The 13,940-nt window shown below is 44.6% G+C and overlaps 2 protein-coding genes across 2 annotated transcripts; both read right to left on the reverse strand.

Annotated features, from left to right (window-relative positions):
- Nucleotides 1-599: 599 nt before the first annotated feature.
- Nucleotides 600-3,984, reverse strand: LOC311061871 (putative G-protein coupled receptor 34). The gene is made up of 2 exons (XM_084080572.1): nt 3,962-3,984; nt 600-1,863 (listed from the first exon to the last, which is right to left on the reverse strand). The coding sequence occupies exon 2, from the start codon at nt 1,831-1,833 to the stop codon at nt 655-657; it is 1,179 nt and encodes a 392-aa protein (XP_083936698.1). The 5' UTR covers nt 1,834-1,863; nt 3,962-3,984; the 3' UTR covers nt 600-654.
- Nucleotides 3,985-8,893: 4,909 nt separating this feature from the next.
- LOC311061219 (transmembrane 9 superfamily member 2-like) lies at nt 8,894-11,231 on the reverse strand (the record flags this gene model as incomplete). The annotated part of the gene is made up of 3 exons (XM_084079773.1): nt 8,894-10,142; nt 10,343-10,912; nt 11,068-11,231. 3 exons carry the CDS (start codon nt 11,229-11,231, stop codon nt 8,894-8,896), a joined length of 1,983 nt encoding a protein of 660 aa, XP_083935899.1.
- Between the last annotated feature and the right edge of the window lie 2,709 nt (nt 11,232-13,940).

A 13,940-nucleotide genomic window follows, 5' to 3' on the forward strand; every position in this document is an offset into this window, starting at 1 on the left:
AAAAGTTTGAGAACCACTGATATAGAAACATACGTTTTCCAGAAAACTGTTAGGATTTAGAAGACATTAGTAGAATCGGCCTCAGGTCTTAATGGGTTTCATACTGGCACCAGAATGTTGCAACATTCTGACATCAGGCAGAACCCAGTGAATCCAATAACACAACATTCCTTTATTAACACATTCGGTGCCAGAATTCTATAATAACAGATAACGTTCGGTGCCAGAAATCTCACTGTTGAGCTGCGCGGCGCTGTTTAAGCTGTAAACTCCACAACGTGCATTCCATGTGAAAAAAGCATGCGTTCATTTCCCACGATGGTCCTGGCTAACGCCTGGAACGTTAACATCTTTCAAGTGGGTCACAATGGGGGAGGGATCGCGCATTGAAAATTACTCGTTTTCCCCAGCGTAAAAAGTTATAGGGGTTTTAGAGAAGGAGACGGAAGCGGATGGGGAGCCATGTTTTTTGGCACGGTGATCTATGAGGCCCTTCCTTCTCAGAAACACCGTGGGTGATTCCAGAGCTGCCAGCCCCTCCCGTGTGGAAAAAAACAAAAACGACTCAAAACACGGTTCAGACCATGTTCGGCACCAAAGCGCTACTCTGTGTAAACACGGTTCAGACCGTGTTCGCCACCCAATGTGTTAAAGTCATTCTCCGTCCCGTACCCTGTATGAATGCGTGCCTAGGGCACGCGCAGCCGCTTTGCGCATGAAGCCTGACAGCAGGAAGTACATGACGGGATCCAGGCAGCTGTTGAAGGCGGAGAACAACACCATCACCTGATGAGTCTGTTGTATCAGGCACAGGTCGTAGGACGATGGGTCGCGCTGGGACAAGATGTAGACGGGACGGAAGGCGTGGTACGGCACAAAGCACAAGGCGAACAGCAAGAGGACAATGAAAGACTTCCTGGCCGTGCGTCCGTAGCGGCTGGCGGCGATCTTCCCGTAGCAGACCACCTGCACGATGAAAACCACCCAGAACATCACCTCCAGAGCCACATTAATGGATGCTATGCACCCGCCATCATCCCACCGCATGTACTGGAAGCACTTTTCAGGCAAGTTGGCCTCTTCTGGGGCCTCCTGAGGCATGTTGGCCCTTGTGTAGGCCATCAGGCCCAGCGCCAGCCCCCACACCAGGCCACATACCACCCAAGTCCACCGCACGCTGCACGGACTCCCCACCGTACACCGCGCTCCGCCGCCGCGGCGCCTCAGCCAGGCATAGCGGTCCAGGCTTATGAGGCCCAACATGGAGATGTTCACGTACATGTTCATGTAGAACGCGACGGTCACCAATCCGCACGCCTCGGCGCCCAGCTCCCATTGGTTCCCGTTGGCGAGGTAGTGCACCCTGAAGGGCAGGCAGGCCAGCAGCAGCAGGTCGGCCACGGCGCAGTTCATGAGGAGGACGTGCATGGAGTCCCGCCGACGTTGGAGGAAGAGGAACACCCACAGGGCCAGGAGGTTCCCCGCCAGGCCCAAGAGGAAGAACAGGGAGTAGAAGACCGCCAGCGGCACGCGCAGCGCATCATCGTGGGATGGACAAGTTAGCTGGTTGGAGGAAAGGGTGAGGGTGCTCTGTGAGGACAGGAGGGTGGAGGAGGATGACCAGAGGATGGTCGACATGGTGGAGGGTGGAGATAGGATGGTTGACATGGTGGAGAGAGGAGATAGGATGGTTGACAGGGTAGAGAGAGGAGATAGGATGGTTGACATGGTAGAGGGAGACCACAGGATGGATGGCATGGTGGGTGGAGGGATGGACAGAGGGGTGGAGTTAGGGTGTGTGACAAAGGAAGGTTGGGTGGACAGATTGCTCATGGTGTCTTCAGAGAGATGAGATCTTCTCTTCTGAGGGAGAAAGACAATTCAGATGTTAGTGTTGTCATGTTGCTGGGTGTTGGTGAGGTTTGGAGTAAGGATGTTCACAACAGGGATTCTTCATTTAGCAGACTTTACTAATCAGGATGTTCCACTCGTGTATTATGACATGTATCATGTCCAGCTTATTCAAAAAAGTAGCCAGCCAGGTGATTTTATTTATATATATATTTTGTTATAATTGCATACTTCATCCTGTATTATACTTCATTGTACAATGTTGGCACTGGTATAAAAAATAAAAAACGAAAATAGCAGATATCACGTTGTGAGCTTGTAGATCTGCTATTTTCACTCATTTATATTTTATAATAATTGTTAATTATTTGTAATCGAGGCAGACATTTCAAATAATGGTGATACTGAGTTGAAGTAATATCGTCCAGCCTACAGTGAGCTGTGAGTAAAGCAAGCAGCATACTCTAACCAAACAGGAAGCTTTTTTGAACAGACGCTGCAACTAGTCATCACTTTGCAACTAGTCCTCACTTTCTCATCACTTTCTCCTCATTGTATGGCATCTAACAACTACGCAGCATATGGGATCTATGGTAGTCACGGATAGATCGGACGCGATACTGTGTTCGGCCACTGTATGTCACTGTACTCTATGGTCAATATGTAGCGCTGTTCCTCACTCGGCCAGAGAGTGAGCTTGTAGAACGGCAATTTTCACTAGTTTGGGTCCTGGTGAGAGAGACTCACATTTCTGTTTTGGGTCTCAAGCTAAAACGTTTGTGGGAACAACTGGTCTAAATAGCTGAACACCTCCCTGGACACCTCCCTGGCTGAACACACCCCTAACTGAACACATCCTTAACTGAACACCTCCCTAACTGAACACCTCCATGCCTGAACACCTCCATCACTGAACACCTCCCTAACTGAACAACTCCCTGACTGAACACCTCCCTGGCTGAACACCTCCATCACTGAACACCTCCCTAACTGAACAACTCCCTGACTGAACACCTCCCTGACTGAACACCTCCCTGACTGAACACCTCCCTGGCTGAACAGTGAACACCTCCCTGGCTGAACACCTCCCTGACGGAACACCTCCCTGACTGAACACCTCCCTGGCTGAACAGTTAACACCTCCCTGGCTGAACACCTCCCTGACGGAACACCTCCCTGACGGAACACCTCCCTGACTGAACACCTCCCTGGCTGAACAGTGAACACCTCCCTGACTGACCAGTGACGGGACCAGTATTAATTTTGACAGCACATTTTTATTTAGTTTTAGCCATATTTTTAGGGAGAGCGAGTGCATTCTCCGGCAGCGGCTGATAAGTTTTGGTTTTAGTCCAGGTTTAGTCCACTAAATTTCAAATGATTCTAGTCGACTAAATCTACAGTTGATTTAGTTGTCAAAAATGTATTTTGGTGGTGCCTTGATGGCGTTGCAATGTCTGATTTTACACTTGGTTGCATGCTGAAAATAGCCGATCTGCTATTTTCAGAGCACAACACCCGAACGCAACCAAACATAAAATGACTTGTCTTATATCTGGATCTCTTCTCCACTGGAGTCATGAAACAATGTACATGATCTGTAGATTGGCTATTTATAATCTTTTTTGAAAATGTGAAAGTTTTGGAATAGTTGAACAATCTTTAACATCTTGTATGGTGGTCCCTGGCACAAAACCTTTTCAAATGGGTGTCTGCGGCCAAATATACAGTATGTATACTATAGAAATTGTCAATATATTTCATCTTAGTTTTAGTCATCATAGCCTAGTTTTTATGTAGTTTTTATTTCGTTTTCGTCAGTGAAAAAAGGTAGTCAGCGAACATTTTTCGTCATAGTTTTAAGTCGACAAAATGAACACTGGTTGGGACCAGATTATCCATCCGTCTTCAACCATGGGACCAAGTTATTATTATTTATCATTATTAACAGGAAGCGTTCTTATAGTATTTCAGTTATGTGTCCTAAATTCAGCCTTTGAAAGGTCAAGTGTTATTTACCAGCCAGATGTTATAGCAATTATTTAATTAGATTAATACATCAGTTTAAAAAACAAAAAACAAAGAAATAAATGTAAAAAAAAAAACTTACAAAATGTTCTGCTCTCTCTCTCCCTCTTCTCTCTTCCTTCTTTACTTTGTGCGGTGTACCTCCAGTGTTGTGTTGCAAGACTGTGTGAGAGAAACCAGCAAAATTACTTAATATAGCATCAGATTTAGCATCTATCTGCACGTATGCCAAATATTGTCTCTATCGGGCAGAAACCTTGTATCTCCACATTTCTACTTTTTATGTTTTCTTCATCAATTAATGCCCTACTTCATCACACAAGAGTGTCGCACAAAAGTCGTGAAAATAGCCGATCTACAAGCTCACAGCCGAGCGTTGTAGATCGTCTATTTTCACTATACTTTTAAAATGTTTTTACAAAAGGAAGGGTTTTGGATATACCAGGTTTCAACCTGACAGCTACGATGTGTATAAGCACATCCTGCTTTCACCTCAGGAAGTCATACAGTATCTATCTAACTGATCTAGTGCTGATGTAGTGTGTTCACACCACTGCGTGTGTGCGTGTGTGGGTGTGGGTGTGTGCATGGGGCCCCCCCATGCACACACCCACACACACACACACTGTCTAGACACGGTTTACACATTTGACCAAAAAATAATGTCAATACTTCTTGTTCCTAGAAAGAGGCAGAAGCACAATATTTCAAATGTAGTGGAGTGAATGTAATGACTTTATTCTCTAGGTCATTCAAAGTCTGGTCAGATGATGTGGATCAGAGAAGTTCATAGGAAAACACAAGGTGATGTCTCAGTTAAAGCAGCATAGAAGAGGAGCGATCGATCGGGAACACATTGAGTCTCAAACAAGCGTCCAAGTTCTAATTTATTGAAAGACAAGCAGTGACATATATACATTGACATAATTAGTGTTGGACAGCCCACCGAGGCGGTCTTGTATGGGCGTAGCTATTACACAGATAAATGATGCCTATATGTTTAAGTGAGTGAAGTGCAAAAGTTCATCAGATGAGATAAGCAAAGACATCGGCAGGGCCCCTTTGCCACATCCTGGATTGTCAGACAGATGTGCTGATGGGAGGATGTGCTGTGGCTAACAGGGACCCGATGTTGAGCAACATCAGCAGGCTTTCACCACAGGTGAAATATGACCTCCCGCACAGGGCGCTATAGCCTCCCCGATTTACAGGAAGTCTTGTAGATGTATTCTGTAGATAACTGTAATTTCTGCAAACATGTAAACAGTTCTAGGCTAGCGTTTTACCAAGAAACGTGAGGGTGACAAGGGGACAGGAAATAAGGTTAAGATGCACTGCACCTCAGCACTTCCATCCAGGACAGGTTGGACCCCTAACATAAAGAAAGCCAATTACTTTTTCATTATGTCAGTGATGTGAAACTGCATACGAGGACGAGTTAGGTAAAGAAAAGTTAGGTAGAGGAAAGACCATTGTATAATATTCACAACAGTGAAGTAACTCACAAAATGTACTTCATTGTGCTGTGCTGTCCTGTACTGTGCAGTTAGCGGGAATAAATAGTGCCATTTCAGCACCCTTCTATTAATAATATAATTAAACCTATTTGATCCTAGGGGGTAAATTCACTTTTCAGCTTCATCCAGCTGACTGCTGCTCACAGTAAGGGTTCAGTAGTCTCGCATGGCCAGACTGTTGTCCTGGTAAATCATGACCATAAAACATTTTTTTTCTGTGATTTTTCTTTATTTTATATTTAATTATATGATATACTATGTTTAATAAATACCCTTTGTTTTGCCGTTTTCAAAAAAGTTTTCATAGAATCAAACGTTTTATGGTCATGATTCACCCTAACCAGCAGCAACAAAGAATTTAAAAATGTTCCTACCTTCCAGCCATCTTCACTGCACACGCTGCAGCAACAGCATCATAGTTCCTACCTTCCAGCCATCTTCACTGCACACGCTGCAGCAACAGCATCATAGTTCCTACCTTTCTGCCATCTTCACTGCACACGCTGCAGCAACAGCCATAGATATAGAAACCTAGATCGTCACAGCGGATCATCCGTTTCCATCTGCATCTTCCTCTGTCACTCCAGCCACCTGCATGTCCTCAAGATGTCTTCTTCTGGTCAACTTCAGATTCTGGAACGAAAGACAAAACAGTTCAGTTGTGTAGGCCATTGGTTCTCAAAGTGAGGTCCCGGGACCCCCAGGGGGTTCCAGGTGTTCCCCAGTAAAATGGGTTAATATAGCATCACAAAACTTTTAACCACTTTAACCTTTCATACTTTGGCTATTATTTTTTTAAATCGTGAAAGTGTGCAAACCCAAAACATTTGTAACTCTTGCATGCTCTTCTGTGAGTACAAAGCACTGACTTACCTCCTGCACCACAGAAGCATGCATGGTGTCTGTTATCTGAAACTAATGACTTACAGATACCAGATTTAATCCAAGACAATCCTCACAAATCGGTACAGATAATCTCTGGAGTCATGTGATCAAGATTTTTCATATTCCATTCCAATTGGCTGTGGATGATTGACCTCCAAAATGTGTGGGCCCTGGGTAGCAAACCCGGCCTGCATGGCGGAGATCTGCGCTCTGAGGAGCACACTTGTCTAGCCCATTAAAACTGGGAAAGCGTGTCATTTTACATGAATTTTACATTACTTGGATATTCAAAAATAGTAGATCTTCAAGCTCGCAGCGCGTAACTTTGTGCCACGCTGCAGGCTTGTACATCTGCTATTTTTGAACACCACCATGCCAGCTTGTGGTGGACATTTTCCTCAAAATTAGATGTTTGCGAAGGACATACATGATAAGTGGTCAGTAATATTACCAGAAACCATAGGCAGAGAAAGGAGAAGGCTAATAGGCTAATTTGGCCAACTACTATAGGCTATTTGTTTTAAGAGCCACATGGTCAACGTTATGATAAATAACAGCAATTATGTGCACTGGGCTTGGCACTGACCACACCCCACGCGGGGGTCTAGGGGTTGAACAGAGTAGATGTCATTTCCAGTATTCTGGTGGAGTTTGATACTTTATATCAGGCTTTACTAACATAGGATCCATTAAAAAGCTAAAAGTAGGCCTACAGAAATTGATGTGATGACTGAAGCAATAAAATAGATCTCTTTATGATTGCATTCAATTACAATTTATAAATTCAAGTAAAACGTGGTATTTACAAATTACAAATATTTGAAGAAACTAAACAAAAGTGTGTGCATGCTCAGCCCTGGAATAATCACTGGACTCCATGTACTCCATGTGGTCCTGACAGACATCATAGATCAGTGGTTCTCAAACCTTTTCATGCCAAGGACCCCCAAATTGATATGTATGTGGCCGCGGACCCCCACCTGAAAATATGTTGTGCCAGGGACCCCCAGAAGCAAAGATTTGTGTTAAAAATGTTCGCCTTTTAAAAAAAGATTTAAAGATTTGCACACATTTTCAAGATTTTTCAAAAATAGCAGATCTACAAGCTCATAGCGCGGCACTCGGTGCCGCGCTATATGAGCTTGTAGATCTGCTATTTTTGAATAGCCAAAGTATAAAATCTGGCTAAATGGGTTCAAATGATTGTGACACTATATTAACAAATATTGCTGGGGACCCCCTGGTACCCCCCCAAGGACCCCTAGGGGACCCCACTTTGAGAACCAATGTCATAGATGACTGACGTCATATAGACAGTAGCCTCGCGTTACCAGACTGTTGCCTCCCACAATTTTCAAATGTTTCCGTCATACAGTCTGGGACTCGGAAGCTCTGATCATGATTAGAATATAAACCGGATGTGGAGCCTCCTTTCCATTTCCGTTTCGTCTTTACAGTTGCGCAAATTTATCCTAATATAAATAGAAATCATCTAAGTATATTTAGCTTGCTGCTTAGCAGAAATGGAAATTAAAGTAAAGCGTAAAGATATTTTAAAAGATATTTTCGTGAACCGGAAGTGCCAGTTTCCTCTCTCGGATTTTGGGAGTTGAAGTTCCAGACTCTATATAGCATTCAGAGATTGTGGAATAGTTGTCTGGCTACGCAAGACTGTATAGACAGTGACAATATGTACTCTGACACATGTCCTGACATCATAGATGCCCTCTATGTACTCTGACACAGGTCCTGACATCATAGACTGCCCTCTATGTACTCTGACACAGGTCCTGACATCATAGACTGCCCTCTATGTACTCTGACACAGGTCCTGACATCATAGACTGCCCTCTATGTACTCTGACACAGGTCCTGACATCATAGATGCCCTCTATGTACTCTGACACAGGTCCTGACATCATAGACTGCCCTCTATGTACTCTAATACATGTCCTGATATCATAGATGACTGGCAATTGACAACCTGCCCTTAGTTTTGTGAATCCATAATCCACCAAGATCCACCATCCTGCTGGCCTCCATATTTGGGCAAGAATGACATCATCAGCATGATGTCACAGAGATTCACAGGGAAACCACAATGTGTTGTTTTCTTTTTTCCTTGTGGAAAATACACAGTTGACCATGTTTCAATAAACTGTAAAGAAAAAAAGTAAAAAGTTGTTTCAGTTAGACACTTCAGCTCAGGATTAACCATTTATTTCCAACCAAACATTTATGAATATTAGGGGGAACATTTTTTAAAAGGATTGAAAATGTGTGAGTGCACGCGCACGTGTGCGTGTGCGTGTGCGTGTGTGTGTGTGTGTGTGTGTGTGAGTGAGTGAGTGAGTGAGTGAGTGAGTGAGTGAGTGAGTGAGTGAGTGAGTGAGTGAGTGAGTGAGTGAGTGAGTGAGTGAGTGAGTGAGTGTGTGTGTGTGTGTGTGTGTGTGTGTGTGTCATGTTGCTGGGCAACCAGGAGGGAGGTAAAGATGGGTAGGAGTGGAGAGAAAATGTAAGCATGTGTAACGTGCCTTGAGTGCGCGTACGTACGCGTGGAGGGTTTCCTCTTTGTCAGATGTAAGGGGGGCACCAAGCAAAAACACACTGTTTTAGTCCACCTTGATCACGCTGTAGATGCTGGTAACAAACCAGAAACAGGCGAAGAAGCCGATGGTACCAGTGATTAGAAAGAAGGTGAGAGCCATGATCACGGCTTGTCCAAAGTAGATGATTGTGCTGGCCAGCCCCGTGATCTGCAGCTTGGTGAAGAAGAAAACAACGACATAACCCAGGAAATAAACGGCAGAGAAACCGCTGGTCAGGAAGGAACGCCACTGCCAACGGTAGTCCTCCGCACAGAGGTGGTAGTAGCAGAGGATGATGGTGACCTGGGAGCAGGTGATGGACAGGATGACGAAGACGAGGAAGAGGAAGCCAAACATGTAGAACATCCGGTGGGACCAGATTGAGTTGAGGATGAAGAAGAGCTGAATGAATATACACGTGAAAGGCAGAAGTCCTCCTATCACAATGCCGGTTAGGGGCCTGGTGTAGGACGACTGCTCCGGAACCTGGCGAGGAATCAGGTTGGTCCGTACCGGGTGTTCGATACGGGCCTTCTTCAGGCCAACGTAGGCCCCGACGAAAGTGAGCGGCACCGAGATGCAGAGCCACAGGGCCAAGACGGCCACCAGGGTACCGAAGGGTATGGCTGCCGAAGAGCCCTCTGCCCATAGAATCAGGTTCATCGCGAATAAGTCGGCAAACACCAGCCCTGGGCAGAGGAGGGCCGTCAGTAGAACGTTTGTCTTCCACTTATCCCCTCCGAAGGATCTGTAGAAGCGCGCCGCCACGTAGCCGGCTAGCGTTCCCAGCAGCACCCACAGCACCACGGCGCAGGTCATCAAAGAGCCGCGGTTGGCCGGCGACAGGAAACCCAGGCAGGCGAAGAAGAGCGTCACGAAGGCCATGATGAAGGTTTGCGCTCCCGAGCCGAGGAAGACCGACAACAGCATGCCCTTCCTGGGAGAGCGGAACACGTCTCCGTGGAGCAGCTTCCAGCCAGAGTGTTCCTGGAAATCTTCACAGTCCGTCTCATTGTATCTGGCGATGTCCACATGCAGGGACCTGCGCACGGCCATGGCCACCATTCCAAACAGAAACAACACAAAGGCCAACGAGTTCACTATGCTGAACCAATGGATATTGGTGTGAGGCCTGGACTCTAAGATGTAATCCCATCGAGATGCCCAGCTGCTGCTTTTGTCCTCCACAAAGCTGACAGAGTTGGTGTATGGGATCTTCACATCTCCCGTGTACTTGCTGCTGAGGGCCATGGGTCCTCCGGAACAGTCCGGGGTTAGGATAAGGATAATTCCTTTTAACAGGTCGTTCATGAAAGTCCTTGCGGTCTTGTTTCCAATGAGAACCTGTGAGCAACTAGGGGTTAAGAGTCTTTCTCAGGGACAAATTTCATTTCATCGACACATATGCTGACCTGGCCTGGAATCGAACCTGGGACAACCAGGGCCTCTGGCTCCCTAGGCGGGCTCACTAACCATTCAGCTATGGCCGCCCCTAGGGCATCTTGATCGCTATGTTTATAACTCTTGGGTTCCATCTTGGCGGCGACCAGTCGCGCCGCTCCTAGCCGGTCGTTCTCGACCCAGTGATAGTGGATGGTGATGTCGACGTGGTTGAAGATGTAGAAGGTGTCCTCTTCGTTGAAGTCAGGATTGGCCACGCAGGCACCTTTGGGTTGTCCTTCCGCCGTGACATAACAGCCAATAGGGAAGCCAGGGGTACAGATCTTCTGTCCATCGCCTTGCGCATAGCACCAGGTCACAGGCATGTTGTCCACGATCCAGTGGTGGTGGTAGTTGTGCAGCATGCCTGTCTTGAGGAAGTCCAGCAAAGCCGTGTCTCCGACATTGCCGTTGCGGTAGGCCTTGGTACACACCGGTTTACACACCTCCGCTCTGTGGAACACAAACTTGTACGGCGAAGGTTCGATTCTCTCCCCAAACAGCACCTGTCCAAGATTCTCCGACGGCCGTTTCTGATGCGTTTCCGAACAGAAATCAAACGCACTGTATTCATATGGCAAGAACGACTCCGTTGAGTCCAGTCTGTTCACAAAGAATCAGAATCAGAATCAGAATCAGAAGACTTTATTGCCATGACATGTGAACATGTTAGGAATTAGATTTGGTACAGCAGAGCACAGTTTACAACAGAAACAACACTCCCCAACACCACAGCAGCCATTTGCGGCGCTATCGACGCTATCACAAACAGGTCAATGGTCGACTGGCAGTGTGGGTCTTCCTGTTCGGGCGCACAAAAGCTGACGGGCGTCAGACCCGGAAGATAGAAACTTGTAGCGCTGTTCAGTAGCAGTAAAGCTACGTATATCAGAGTGAGAAAGGCCACCCCCCGGCCGGCCATTTTTCCGCTGACAGAATAAACAGTCCGCTATCTCTTCTGTTTTGTTATTTGTCTACGATTAAATAGAAGTCAACTGTATTAGGTTTAACAGTTAATTAATGGTTTAAGAACCAAATTAATCAACGTTGCAATGTCACCATCATGTCACCGTTACATCACCAAGGTTTCCATGAATACTGTTCAACATTCAACTAAATTAGACAGCTGCATACATACACACACTCAGTGGCACTGGGACGTGTGGCAGGTATGTGACGTCAATCATCTGTGACGTATCCAAGACTCTATGTTTGGGCAAGGTTTCAGCCCTAATCGACCAACTTTGACTGTGTTGCCGTCGGGTGGAAACCCTGTATGTCCAAAACGGTTCCTTTTTATTATTATCTTTAAAATATTTTAAAATTGTGAAAATAGCCGATCTACAAGCTCACAACGCGTCACACTGCAGTGTGTTGGGAGCTTGTAGATTTGCTATTTTCACTACTTTTGTGCGACACTTGTATGATGAACTATAGGGAATGAATTTACGAAAAAACTTTTTTTTAAGGTTTCTGCCTGACGGCAACGACTTCCATTATAAAATGTAAGTATTTTAAAGAATAACATAAAACATACGTACAGTATGTGGGGAAAAGGTAATCCACATTAGAAAGTGGACAGCAGTAAATGAAGAAGTAAGTGGTTAGATAATGATTATGTTTCGGTGTATCAAATGGTTGCACTGAATAAAAATCTATTACAATCACTTGATGATGGTATTATATTATGCCTTTTGTTCTATGTGGTTATGAGTAAAGCCACTGCACTTATTGTTTTATCCACAAGAGGGCAGCGGTGGTGTTTGCTTGAGGCTCTGTGTCAAGCCTTTAGTTTGTGGATACGTGGAAAGGAAGGGAAAGACAGTGACAATTACCTGAATTACACATTGATATCATAACGTGACACATGAGGTGAGATCATTATGCAAAGACAATGGACACATTCGAGGTGGCTTTTCTCTGCAACATGTGGAATTGTACTATTCCATTCTATTTTGATGTTGATAATAAGGCCAATTGTTCTGCAGTTTTACAGGGACTTACATGATGGCAGCAACTACTTATTGTTGGGGGGGGGGGGGGGGGGGGGTGTATTGCAGGATGCCACCAAAATGTAATGCCAATGCCCATAGACTTTATTCGCTATAGTGCATTATCATCACCTCAGTCCCTATACGCCTACTAGCCGCCTAATGCACTATTATTATTACTATTATTATCGAGGCCAGGAGTAATGGTAAAAGTAAAGTGTGGTTAAAATCTAGCCTATATATTTAGGGTATAAAATGTGCCTCTATATTGGGTGATGAGTATGCACAAAGTACTGATATAGTAAATAAAATAAATCTAACTTTTTGTCTGTGACAAAATGTTGTTGGCAAGATGACACATTTAAAAACCTTATTCTAAAGGCATGCATCAGCTTTGATAAAATGTGTATATATTTTTCCAAGTTGGTTTGATGTCATTTGAAAAGTCATTTGCACCGTTTTTACAATGACAATTACAGAATGTGCCTTAAAATGATTACGGTATAGGGAGAGAGAGAGAAAGAATACCTAAAATGAGTGACCCCGAATCCTATAATTACACATCCCTCAAAAGCCAAAAGATCAACATAGAAGAGAGCCCCCTCAACTGGTCCTGATATGTAGGCTAAGTCCATGTAAAACTGCAGAAAAATTGGCCTCACTATCGACTTCAAAATAGAATGGAATAGTGCTCAACAGACTATTAGACCCTACAAATAATCGGGACATTGGCATGATTCCTTGACAAACCTAACCCAACCAAATTATCAATCAACAAAAGCTAAATTATGAAACCCATTTGATGAATCAACAAAAAAACCCATAGTAAACTTGAACGCTCTCTGGGGAAACTGCATGGATACAGAGAAATAAAAGGCCCGCAAACCTGGCTGGAGAGAGGACGGGGTGGGCTCTCACTGCAGTCAAGGAGTGTGAGGAGACAGAGCCATACCCTACACATTTTAGCTATTAACATTATTTTTATACTTAAGCTATTCAAAAATAGCAGACGTACAAGCTCATAGCGCGGCACCGAGTGCCGCGCTACGAGCTTGTAGATCTGCTATTTTTGAAAAATCTTGAACATTGTGTGCAAATCTTTGAATACTTTTTTTTTTTTTTTTTTTTTGAAACATTTTTAACTCAAATCTTTGCTTCTTGGGGGCGGTCCCTGGAACAACACATTTTGATGGGGATCGGTGGCCAAAAACATATCATTTTGTGGGTCCTTGACAAGAAGAGGTTTGAGCACCACTGATACAGCAACAACAGTTTTTCAGAAAATGTCTCAACATTTTGTTGAGACATTTGACAGTTACAAATGTTCGCTTTAAAAAACATATATTCAAAGATTTGCACACATTTTCACGATTTTTCAAAAACAGAATAGCCAAAGAAATCTAAAATGACACTGAGATTGAATGGGATAAAGAGAGACACTAACACTAGCACGCAGCAGCTGGCTTCATCAGGGGCCCTTCTCTCCTGACATCATTTCCTGTCACATGGTCTTCTTGCACAATATACAAAATGGCTCCTTTGGTGGTTACTTACATAGATATATGTCTATGGTTTACTTACACCACCTTGACAATTCAGTTAGTTGACTTCACTGACATCATTCCCCAAATGAATTATTA

This window comes from Gymnoscopelus microlampas (assembly GCF_963454915.1).
Source record: "Gymnoscopelus microlampas genome assembly, chromosome: 15".
NCBI lineage: Eukaryota > Metazoa > Chordata > Actinopteri > Myctophiformes > Myctophidae > Gymnoscopelus > Gymnoscopelus microlampas.